The sequence below is a fragment of the Hyperolius riggenbachi genome, chromosome 2, assembly GCF_040937935.1.
Source record: "Hyperolius riggenbachi isolate aHypRig1 chromosome 2, aHypRig1.pri, whole genome shotgun sequence".
NCBI classification, from domain to species: Eukaryota; Metazoa; Chordata; class Amphibia; order Anura; family Hyperoliidae; genus Hyperolius; species Hyperolius riggenbachi.
In genome coordinates this window covers 150,113,890-150,127,023 of record NC_090647.1, presented here as the reverse complement: position 1 = coordinate 150,127,023, position 13,134 = coordinate 150,113,890, and the positions used below count along the sequence as shown (strand labels likewise).

Here is a 13,134-nt window from a genome sequence, read left to right as displayed (position 1 = left end):
ATCTTCTAAATCAGCGCTGGTCCTTAAGGGGGGGGGGGGGGAAGGCTGGGTCCTCAAGTGGTTAAACAAAACCAGTTGCTGCTTGGCAGTCCTGCTGATCTCTGTCTGCAGTAGTGTCTGAATCACACACCTGAAACAAGCATGCAGCTAGTCAGACCTGTCAGAGCACCTGATCTGTATGCTTGTCCAGGGTCTATGGCTGAGGGCTATTTTCCACTGAGTGTGTTTTACACTCCGATCTTAATACAATAGAAGGACACTAGGTACTCACTTTGCTAATCAAAAGAGTGCAGGAATGTTTTAATTAGTGCAATGCATTTGCAAAGTTATGTTTCCCAATCGCAATTGTCGTGCCTACTGCATTCTTGTTGCGAATGGCCTCCTATACAAAGTATAGTAGTGTAGCGATTTGGTGATTCAAAATATTTTCCTGGCAATCGCGCCGTACACCCAACAGATCGTGGTGGAATTGCGGTAGTGGAAAATAAAAGACACACCATCACATTGTAGCGTTTATTAGTGGAAAGCAGCTCTGATAGTATTAGAGGCAGTGAATCAGCAGGACAGCCTTCATATTCAGCTCACTTCAGGTGCGCTAGGAAAAAATATGGATTGATGTCTTAAAGAGAACCTAAAGAGGGATATGGATGTTTCCTTTTAAACAATACCAGTTGCTTGTTAGTCCTGCTGATCTCTTTGGCTACAGTAGTGGCTGAATCACACACCTGAAACAAGCATGCAGGTAATCCAGTCTGACTTCAGTGCGTGAACTTGATCTGCATGCTTGTTGAAGGGCTGTGGCTAAAAGTATAATGCTGGGGATACACGGTACGTTTCTGTAGCGTGTATCGACCAGCTGATCCGGCCAGCTGATAATATTCAGCTGGCCCGATCATGCTGCTAGACTCCCGCCTTTTTCGATCCCCGCCGGCGGACAATGGCAGGGAATCGAGCGCTGATTAGGAAGCGCCGGCAAGGACGAGCAGCAATCGATCCACGCGCACGAGCAGGGGCGCGGCGGTGACGCGGCTGGGGTCGATCCGGCGGCTAATCAGCCGCCAGATCGACCCGTATATTTCTGGCATTAGACACACAGGATCAGTAGGAGAGTCAGGCAACCTGTATTTTAAAAAGGAAAAATCCATATCCTTCTCAGTGTAGATTCCCTTTAAGAGCATCCAGTATATTCTTTAATAATGATGATGCATTTTTGTAAACTCCATATATGAACTGTTAGGCAAACGCTATAAATATACGTCCAAAAATTTCTGGCCACTAATCTACTTTAGGGTACCCAGCAGGAAACCTCAGAGAAATTTAGCTAATATGACTGGGTGGACAGCATCCTCTCGAACTGCTAGGTTTCCAATAGGTTGTAGTAAACTACGCCCACACTATTCGGCCAATCACACAGCATTGGGCTGTACAGGGTGCTGTGATTAGATAACATTTCCCTATTTGGATTCCTGCCAGGTCTCCTAAAGTAGACTAGCGCCAATTCCGGTAAGATATTTGGTCTAGCTCATTGTTTAATACGCTTATCGCCATGCAGTTACCCAATGAGAAAGAAGCTATTGTCATGCCCCTGAACTAAACAAAACTAAAAAAAAAATATCAAAGGTTTACTTGTAATATTCAGTATATACTGGTTTAAAAAATACCATTAAAAAAACCCACCCTTTTCACCCACCAGGAATTGCTGTCAGAATTTTGGCAAGTGAAATTTTCATGCCATAACTACTATTGCTGCCACCCCACTGAGGTCACTAGTGGCTTAACACTTCTGCTACATGCCAGACATCCTTGTCGGCTTCAGAACAGTTGAGCTAGTAGAGTCAGAGCCAGGAATTGCAGCAAGTAGCGATCACTGTGCCAAGAGGTGCATCCTCAAAACCATGTCATACAACTTTCAAAAAACGTTTTTAACATTTCTAGACTACATGGCTACTACACAAATATCAACATCTTAAACACTCCACTGGGAACCACATGCTGCATCTGAGGAACAGAAAAAGCACATCACAATTAGGTACCTGTATCAGGAAAAAAGTTGTTTGCCAGCTGCTGCTGCTGCTGTTGTGGCTGCTGCTGCTGCTGCTGTTGTGGCTGCTGCTGCTGCTGCTGTTGTTGTTGTATAGCTAGCTGCTGCTGCTTCATTATGATCTGCTGACCAAGGACTGGCTTTGGAGGGAGACCTTGTTGTTGATGTCGACCAGCTTGAACCAAGTGTTGACCACCAAGTAAGTGACTCTGGTTAGCTGCAACATGCATGGATGATTCTAGAGTGGAGCCGGCCTGTGCACTCAGTCTCTGCTGCATTTGTTGAGGAGATAAAAGCTGTGGAGCAGTGCCTACAACCTGATGTCTGGCTACAATGCCAAGCCCTACTAGGTTAGCTTGATGACCGTCTGGCTGAAGGTGAGGTACAGCAGAATTTGATATTGCTGAGCTGGACAACACCGTATGTGGCGGCACCCCTTCTGGATGCTGAGCTGACAGCATTTGCTTTTTCTGTTGTTCCTTTTTTTCGTGTTCCAGAAGATCTTCTATGAGGAGTGGGAGTTCACTAGCTACAAGTGAGCTCTCCATTTTATCTAGATCATCACTGGGAGACTGTCGATTGCACTGAAGGCCTAAAGGACTTCCATCTAAATCAAACTTCCCTAACATAAGGCTGCTTGGATTGGGCATCACAGAGGAATCTTTATTAGAGAAGAGTGAAGCACTCTGGTTTGTGGCTTGAACAGCATTTGCAAGATGAAGATTAGGCCCTGATTTTAGTACACCAAGTGATAACTTATCAGTGCTAAGCGATGATTCAGATTTAATAATAACAGAATTGTTAACAGAAAACTGACAGGTACTAGTCTTCAAGCCACTGTCTTCTAGCTTTGGTTTCAAATCCCCTGGATATGAAGACTGCTTATTTTCTATACTGGAAGAACTTTGAGCAGTGCTCCCACAGTCAATGCGGGGGCCCAAGTCAAGTTCTAAGCTACCCGCTAATTTTTCTTTGGTCATTTCCTGTTCTACTTTAGCCTGCAGACCTTGCTGTAACCTGTTCGGTAGACAGTCTGTTTTAGATTCAGGAATTTCTGGATCCATTTTAAGCATTGCCTCCTCTTCAGCCTTTTCATTTGCAGACTCAACAAGACGGAGATGTTCATTAAAAATGTCTTTTTTATCGCCTGTGTCCAGCTCTGGATCTGTATAAGCAAGGAGGTCAAATTCATCACCATTAAGGAGATCATCTAAATGTGGGTCGTTTGTCTCAAGGTTATCAAGATTGTCTAAATCATCATCAGCCTTTGCAACATCAAGGCTCAAATTTGCCAGATCGTCATCTTCTAAGTCCTTGTGTGAATCAAAATCAACATCCAGCTCCGGGGGATCCTCACAATGCACTCTTCCACCCACAAGGCCGCCAACAGCTGTTTCCTTAGAATTTTCAGCATGTGGGGTAGCTTGAGGAAGCGGAATATTTGACTGTTGCTGAGGGATCTCTGAGACAGCTTGAGCTTTATTCTGAATGGTCTGTGGGACATTAATAGTGTTTCCAGCCTGTTGAACTGATGGTGTAGGAGGTAAAACCTTCTGAGGCATTATTGATGGACTCCTCATTACTGGTACTTGCAAAGGATTACCATCTCCCCTTATTACCCCTGTCATTAAGGAGTTGGTCCCTTCAGCTGGCAGATAAAAGCGAGGTCGGTTTTGAGAGCCTGGTGGTGAAAAGGGACCGCCAATCGGTAGTTTCTGTCCATGATGGCGCAGCTCAATGTAAGGTGCTCCTCCAACGGTTACCGCTGAAGGAACCTGATCGCCAGGAAATGGCAGACGCACTACACCTCCACTGCCCACTGTAAGACTTTGTGCAGGACGATTCACTTCTGGAAACCGAACTGGTGCCATAGATCTTTGTGCCGCTACTGGTGACTGCCAGACATTTTGCTGCTCAGGATAAGGTCCCCTGGAAAAAAAGCCTTGTGCTGCTTCAGTAGAATGTCTATACATGAAAAGAACAAAAACAAGTATATTAAGACATTTCGAATGTAAACTTTCTCTTTACACAATGCAATGCAGCACTGAAAAGCATAACTGTTGTGAAAAACCACAAATTGAGGTCTTGGAAGTAAAGTATTGGTTATTTACTGTACAGGAGATATACACTGAATCATAGCAACGTCTGACTAGAAAAGCTTAAAACAGAAGTTATATACTCCCACACATTACATTAAATATACTCCCAAACATACATTACACACTACAATCATTCCTCCTACTTCAATCAGGAGCGGATACTTAAAAAATATCTGAGCTAACTATTGGAAAACACAATACTGCATAAATGAATACATGAATACATATAAATACTTAAATAGATGAGGTCAGTTAGTTGTTAATTATTATTAGAGATATTTGCTTCAATAGTAGCTTGTTTAATTTAAAGTTAGTTTGACTGGTGAGATTCACACGGCGCCATCTCTTATCTGCAAGACAGCACAAATCATCCCTAGTAGCACATTCCAAACCCGTGAAAGCGGAGAACTAGTCTTATACGATTAACTGTATAGAACAAAGGGAGTGTGGCAAAATGGCTTACAGGTGGCCATTTTATTATATTACTAGTAAAAAGGCCTGCCCGTTGAAAAACACGCGGAAGATAAGAGAATTGAGTGGGAATCAAGTGGCAAAACGATCGGACGCAGAATCGAGCGCCAGAAACGACCAGTGTATTCCCAGCATAACACTACCTGCCTGCTACTACAATTCACCTACCACTATCTGCTGGCCACTAGAATCTAATGCTGGGAATACACCATACATAATGCCGGGAATACACCATACATAATGCAGGGAATACACCATAGCATAATTTATATGCTACTAGAATCTCCCTATCTCTACCTGTTGGCAACTAAAGTCTACATTCACTACTGGGTGGGTAGGTGATAATGGGCAGGGATGTGTGTCATGGGCCACCTTGCCTGGAGCACAAAATAGGTCAGAAATGCCCCTGATAACACGAATACCAATAATGAGGTACCAATATAATAACAACAACACACCAATGTTGAGTACAACTACATTCACATAATCTTGTGGGACACAAAGCGTTTTCAAATTTGACAGAGCAGTCGGACTAGTATAGGTAACCAATGTGCTGAAGGGAGATCAGCAGTGGAGGCTCAGAGTGGGCGAGTAAGCCTCTTATGCTTCACTCAACTCTGCATAGAGAGGGAGAGGAGGGAGCCCCTGTGAATCTAGCTCTGCATCAGCAGGCCAGATTAACAAAAACTAAATGGGTGCGTAAGGCCCATGGGCCATACTTTGACTTTGATTGGTCTATAATGATTATGTTACTGTTTTTTTTGCTAGCTTCACTTCTTTTTTTTTTAATTGCCATATAAAAATATTGTTCTGATATTTGACCTCAACTTCTCCCCCCTCATTGCTTTTGAATTAGGATGACAAAAACAAAACCCCTTTAGGCCACGTTCACATTATCAAAAGCTGATAGCCGTGCGATCGGAACTCAAGCCATCTGCATTTGCATGCATTGCGTGGCTGATCCCATTCAGCCGGGTGGCATGAAAAAGTAGCCGGGTAGAGCGCGACATGGGGAATCGCTAAAAATTAGCCGGGTGGAGCACCTGGCTAAAAGAGCCTTGGGAAAACACTGAACTAGACATAGGTAGTGTGATTTGGGCCCAAAAAAAGTATTTACATTAACAATTTCCCCAAATATGCACCATTTACCTTGTGCTCAGTGTAGAAATAGGTGTGCAGGCAATCTTGGAAACCGTTTACATACTTTAAGCAATCTAAATGACCCTCCGTAAAACTGATCAATGATATATTCTTTATTTCAACTTGCATGCAAATATTATGCAGCTTGAAACTGGGCCACAAACTCAATTTTGATCATCCCAATTCTAAGCTGCATAAAAAAACTGCATGCAAGCCATAATTATTAATACTGTATATACTCGCAAGCAAGCCGAATTTTGGACCCACAAAAAGTGGGTCAAAAGTTGGGGCGTCGGCTTGCTTGCGAGTGATGTGCCTGAGGGCCGCCCCCTCGCTCCCGCTGCTATTACCTTAGCTCCGCGGCTTCCTATTCCCCTGTCCTGCTCTTAAACAGCAGCTCGCCCCACGGTGGCTGCTGCGTGATGACGGAGGAAGTGCAGAGAGAGGTTCCCATAGTAACCAGGAAGCCGCTCTCTGCGACTTCCTCCGTCATCACGCAGCGCAGCAGCCACCGTGGGGCGAGCTGCTGTTTAAGAGCAGGACAGGGGAATAGTCAGCCGCGGAGCTAAGTTAATAGCAGCGGCCACGGGGGGAGCGGGGGACGCCCTAAACTCGCTATCCTGGGCACGATACTAGCTATCCTAGGCACTATACTAGCTATCCTGGGCACTATCCTGGGCACGATACTAGCTATACTGGGCACTATCCTGGGCACGATATTAGCTATCCTGGGCACTATACTAGCTATACTGGGCACTATCCTGGGCACGATGCTAGCTATCCTGGGCACGATGCTAGCTATCCTGGGCACGATACTAGCTATCCTGGGCACAATACTAGCTATCCTGGGCACGATACTAGCTATCCTGGGCACGATACTAGCTATCCTGGGCACGATACTAGCTATACTGGTCACTATACTAGCTATTCTGGGCACGATACCAGCTATCCTGGGCACGATACCAGCTATCCTGGGCACGATACCAGCTATCCTGGGCACGATACCAGCTATCCTGGGCACGATACCAGCTATCCTGGGCACGATACCAGCTATCCTGGGCACGATACCAGCTATCCTGGGCACGATACCAGCTATCCTGGGCACGATACCAGCTATCCTGGGCACGATACCAGCTATCCTGGGCACGATACCAGCTATCCTGGGCACGATACCAGCTATCCTGGGCACGATACCAGCTATCCTGGGCACGATACCAGCTATCCTGGGCACGATACCAGCTATCCTGGGCACGATACCAGCTATCCTGGGCACGATACTAGCTATCCTGGGCACGATACTAGCTATCCTGGGCACGATACTAGCTATCCTGGGCACGATACTAGCTATCCTGGGCACTTTACTAACTATACTGAGGCACTACCTTCCCATACTGGGCACTATACTAGCTATACTGGGACACACGGGGGGGGGATCATGCGGCCAGCATTTCCTACCCCCGGCTTATATGAGGGTCAATCATTTTTCCCTGTTTTTTCTGGGCAAAAGTTGGGGGGTCGGCTTATATGCGGGTCAGCTTGCTTGCGAGTATATACGGTATCTCACTGACCATTCTAGCCATCAATAAAAACTGTATGGGGAAGGGAGGGGAATACCAAAGAAATTATTACATGCATTACTACTGTGTCTTAGGTTAGTTCAGAGTTGCTCTTTAGTCATTCTGTGTTACAATGAACATTTATACGTACCTGACAGATGCATCCACAGAGGCTGGGGAAGCAGCAGGCAGAGGTGTGCTCAGACGGTCATCCTGTGTGAAAGGTCCTGTAGTTACTACTTGCCCTGGAACTTTGGCAGCACTGGGGGAGGGCGGGATCACACTCATGCCATTTTTGTCCTGCACGGAATATAGAGAGCAGTAATAAACAAAATGCCACAGGGAGCAACAAATGAAAACAATTTACCTTAGCCCTTGACAGTGAGGTAATTGGAAAAAAAGCCAAATGAACCTACCTGGCCCTACTAGTAATCATTACTTCAAATGAATGTAGAATTCATTGTTACCATAAAGGCCCGTTCCAATCTAACTGGAAAACAGAGGATCTGCACTCGCTGGGTAGACTGCATATACTTTTATTATAAGATCCGATTCAACAGGCATGTGTTTCAGACTATGGAGTCCTTAATTCTGGCTCAAGAGCCGTGTTGTGATGTCTGTATGTTGGATCCTCCATTTTCCAGTCTGCACACGTGAGAGCGGTGTCTCCCTTCACCAACTGACTTCCTGCACCGTTACTAGATGGTATAGTTGGTGGCATAGCAGCTGTCCTATCTACCTCACTTCAATCTAACATTAGGAGGCTTCCTATTAAAGTATGGATAAATATTACAAAAGTCCAATTCTAGGATTTTAAAAAAAGAGGACACAAACCCTCTCCTCTAACAACAAAACATACCTGTGCTGTGTAGAACAGAAAAAAGGCATACCCACTTTACAGAGTTCCGTCTACAGGTAGTCCCTGGTTAACGAACGAGATAGGGACTGTAGGTTCGTTCTTAAGTCGGAACATTGTGCCATTTCTGTCCCCTGTACCTCCTTTGTGCCCCCGTTCCTCCAGTGCCCCCCCTCTATGTAACCTCTGCCCTCTGTAGTTGCTCATACAAGTTTCAAAGCCATTTTTTTTTCTTTGAATTTTTTAAAATCAATTTTCTCCAAAACTCCAATTTGAAAATTGCTGGCAGTAGAAAATAGCCATGCAGCTACTTAGGGAGTGCAGTCAAGTAGCTGCATGGCTATTTTCAACTGCCAGCCATTGGGATAGTGTATTGTGTGTCTGGTTGGTGCAGACGCCTCCTATTTTTGTTTAGTACTGGCTTTGGCTACAGACTGGGCAGACTGAATCAATCTATCTATCTATCTATCTATCTATCTATCTATCTATCTATCTATCTATCTATCTATCTATCTATCTATCTATCTATCTATCGGCCTGATGAAGGGCTTTACAAAAGCTTGAAACGTACGTGTGTTGTTGCCTAAACTTACATGTTCATTGCTCATCACGTCAAGCCAGACCATGATATTATTGGTTTCATGAAAGCTTCTTATGCTTGCTCATGAAGACTATATACACGAAAGGAAAAAGGTTTTACAACTCTTTGAATTGTGTACTGTGCAAGAATGTGCCATAGTTTTTTGTAAAGACTGCAGTTCTCTCTAAAGGAATAAGTGTTTACAGTGGGTGCAGTGGATCACCTATAAGGGAACTTTGTATTTTTTTTTTTGCTCTTTTTTTGTAAAGGGTATCCCCGTATAAACATTACCTGAGTAGCAATGCTTGCCATTCCAACCCCCCCCCCCCCCCCCACTGCATCCCACCTCTAGATGGGATAGAGCGCCTGATGGTTGTCATCTATCCACTGAATGACGATAACAGTTTAGGTACATTTTACTGTTCCGCACAGCGCAGGGATGTTTAGGGATTGGGAGGAGGGACAGTCACACTATAAAATCCTGGGTAACAAGGAAATTGTGCATGCAGTACAAACAGATTAGTTACCTGTGTTGAGGGATACACTGCAAGACGCCCTGCTTGATCGTAACCTTGTGCACCAGGCTCTCCACCCCACCCTGGCTGTGACGTGTTTAATGCAGCAGCAGCAGCTTCCTTCTCCTGCCTTAAAGTATTCCTTTGGATTTGCTGCTTGATAAGAAGCTCTCGTAACCTTTGACGCTGAGTAAAATAAAATGTAATATGAACTACATAAGTATTTAAGATAAGACCCAAATCAATGTCATCATCCCACCAAATAAGCAAACCCTTACCTGTCTTTGTTTCTCTTGCTCAGACTGGCTTAGGTTGCTCAGAGCAGAATCTGGTGTTCCTTGTAGTTCTGGTATTTCTCTACCAGCAGTGCCAAGACTATTCGGAATGGATGAAATGTCTTCCCTTTGTTTCTCTGCTGGAGAGTTAAGGCCTGTACGTTGACTTGTAGCTGGAGACTGATAGGGTGCTTCCTGGGGTAACACTGAAGGAGGACGGAGAGGGGACTGAGAATACAGTTCTGAAGTGCTACTGTTTCCAGATGAGTGTGGACTACCAACAGGGTGGAAGGCAGTAGCAGGACCACCACCAGGATTGGTATAACTTTGTGGCTTACTAGTGGTAAAATGACTGTTCATAGAGTGCGTGGGAGTTAAATGAGGCTGATGAGAAGGAGAACTTTTTAGATTTTCTCCTGGAGAATGAGGGAAAGTAAAACATGACTGGTTTTGGGGGCTTTGATAAACACTGGTTCCAGGAGAACGAGCAAACAAGGATGCCTGCTGCTGGCTTGTTGGTACTTTGGTGTGTCCATCCACTGACTGTTGATAGTTTGAACTACCAGTTGTGTGAGAAATCTGTGCAGTTGGTTTGTAACCAGGTTCCATAATCTGTGGACGGGGAGGTTTATGGGGTGGGGCAAATGGATCCCGTGACTGCGGCCGGGAAGGTGGACGGGAATATGGATCTGGAGACTGAAACCTTGGAGTGACTGGTGATTGACAAAATGCTTCGGCTGATAATGGCCTAGGTGTTAGAGGTGACTGAGAACTGCCCTGTGACTGCGGGCTTGTAGGGACACGAGAGAAAGTATCAGAGGACAGAGAGCGAGAGGTCAAGGTACCTTCTACTGACTGTGGTCTAGGAGTTAAAGGTGGCTGGGCATAAGGGTCTGTGTATGGGGTAGAAGTCTGTCTGTACATTTCTGAATGATGCTGTGGTGATGCCACTTGTGCTTGCATGTGTGGATCTCTATGTGATGGAGCAGGACTGTGAGGCTCCAACTGGGACATACGAGGTGTCAGAGGTGCCTTGAACACGTCACATTTCCCCTCATTTGTTCCATCATATCCAGAACTATGTGAAAAGCCAGGAGATCCAACATCTTCTTTCTTTATATGAATCATTCCATCATTTGGCTTCTTTGGATCCATGCAGCGAGTAGGAGACATCATGGGCTCAAGTTTGGTAGAGATTTCAGACAGCTGGCATGACCTGGAACCAGGACTTCCAAGTAATGAAAGATTATCCAGTGATCCCGTAGGATAGCGTGGTTTGATGAAAGATTCTGGTTGATGTGGAGTGGCTGAATGGTAATCAATGCTTTGAGCTGAATTCTGTGTATTCAGTGCTTGTTGGTGCTCTGTCCCAGGAAGTGTCTGAAATCCTCCAGCAGAAGCTGGAGACCGTGCAATGGAAGACTGATATCGGGGGTCCAAAGAATATGCAGGTGAACTGGGAAAGTGCTCTTGAGATGGAGACTGAGGAGGCAATTTAAAGAACATCTCACTAGAAGGCTCCGATCCTGGAGTGCCAGCTGATGAAGGTTTCAGAAATAAGTCTGAAGAGGTAGACACTGCAGAGCCACTGGAAAGAAATAGCTCCTTTCCTGGTGTTCCAGTTCGATAATCCGGGTTTACTCCACCCTGAGTCCCTGGCACAGGCATCTGTAGATGAAGCACTGGACGCTCTGCTTTCCGCACACCTTCAGCTTTGGACTGTTTATTGATCTGGTTCTCTGCTTGCTGGACAGACAAAAATAGAAAAGTGATCAAACTATTAAGGGCTTGTGAACACGGACACTTCCCTCTACATTTCATATGCTCATCTGAAGCTCTATGGATACATCCTACATGCAAAGATTACATTTTGAATGAAATATTATGAAGTAGTGTTAGCCTGTATCTGAATTCCATTGGATCCATGTTTGCTTTTCTTTTTGTTTTAAATACAAACTAAAAGTATTTATTTGGCAATGTAGTTCTATTCTAAAATTACCCAGGTGTACAGCTGACAACAATAGAAGGTACAATGATCAACTTATCTATGCACAACATACAAACCACAAAGAACCACAAAGTTTACCACTTTTACCAAAGTTAACACAAGCAGACTGCTGACAACATAGAAGAATATATAACATGCATGTAAAACCCCTAGTGAAAAACCTACAAGCAACTACGTAGTTAGACTCGCACCCCTCCCTATGTGCACAAGATCTGGATATTCTCCCTGTTCATGAAAATTATTTTTCACTTCATACATAGCTCCAGTAATAAGGAAGAAACGCCTAACAAAACCGGCATCCTTGGCATTTTCCCCCATAGTGGGGGTTGGGTGAAGTATGATAGAGAGCACACTATAATAGGGGGTGCTGTAAAAAGAAGCGGATAGTAATGAAAACATTGATAAAGAGCACTAAAATAAGGAGACATTATAATGAAGGCCACTGTAATAGGCGGTAGTGACAAACAGCCACACAGTTTTAAAGACCATGTTTCCTGCAAAATAAATCCAGGGGTTCCTTGAGATCCAAAAATTACTTGCAGGGGTTCTTGAGATCCAAAAAGTATTTGCAGGGTTCTTCCAGGGTAAAAAGGTTGAGAAATGCTGCACTAGAGGACACTTGGCTGAGGCAGCTGGTCAGGACCTTCTTGGCTGAGAATCTAGCATCTATGCAGTGTCCTTCGTAAAGTGAAGCCAAAGGAAGAGTTATTTGGAGGCTGCCATATTTATTTATAAACTGGTACAGGGAAAGAATTGACTCTTGGGTGCATGTGAAAGTAGAAAAAATCTTTAATCTAACCAATTATCACATATACAAAAAACACACATATATTATATGTTTTTTGTATATGTGATAATTGGTTAGATTAAAGATTTTTTCCTACTTTCACATGCACCCAAGAGTCAATTCTTTCCCTGTACCAGTTTATACTTTTTTGTTGACATGGTGCATGTGAAGTTCCATCTTGTAATTTTTACAAATACGCACACCATGAAAAGGGTGTGACGGGCTTTATATCTATATTTATTGGTCTTAATCAGACATCAACCCACCACATTTAGCAATTCTTTGTATGCCATATTTATTTATTTTCAAGCAATACCAGTTGCCTGGCTGTCTTGCTGATCCTCTGCCTTTAATCTTTTTAGCCATAGACCCTGAACAAGCATGCAACAGATCAAGTGTATCTGAAAAGATTAGCTACATGCTTGTTTCTGGTGTTATTTAAATACGACTGCAACCAAATAGACCAGCATGACTGCCAGGCCAATAGTATTGTTTAAAAGGAAAAATATGGTAGCCTCCATACCACTCTCACATCTGGTTCACTTGAAGTTGCGTAAAGAATCGGAATGACAGATGTTTAGTGAACCCCCCCTTCCAAGAGAGCATAACCACATTCTCATACACCACCAGGACTGACATTCTATTAGTACACGAAAAACTGCAGCAAATGCTTCAAAAACAAAATGTTAATCTAAATGTCAAAAATGTTTGTCATGTTTTCATGTTATAATGAAATCTGCATTAACCTCTTGAGCGATAATACTGAGCTGAGCTCGGGGTATATCGCGCAGGAGGATTTCTCAGGC

The 13,134-nt window shown here is 44.1% G+C and overlaps 1 protein-coding gene across 4 annotated transcripts in view; it reads right to left on the bottom strand.

The window, feature by feature from the left end:
* Nucleotides 1–13,134, bottom strand: part of KMT2D (lysine methyltransferase 2D) — a 193,523-nt gene that overhangs the window by 54,805 nt on the left and 125,584 nt on the right. For all 4 annotated transcript variants that reach the window (XM_068267678.1, XM_068267680.1, XM_068267681.1 and 1 more), the window contains exons 30-33: nt 9,537–11,279; nt 9,271–9,444; nt 7,459–7,607; nt 2,034–4,006 (exon numbers count right to left, since the gene is read on the bottom strand). In XM_068267678.1, the coding sequence (XP_068123779.1) occupies nt 2,034–4,006; nt 7,459–7,607; nt 9,271–9,444; nt 9,537–11,279 (4,039 nt within the window). The remainder of the gene's footprint in view (nt 1–2,033; nt 4,007–7,458; nt 7,608–9,270; nt 9,445–9,536; nt 11,280–13,134) is intronic.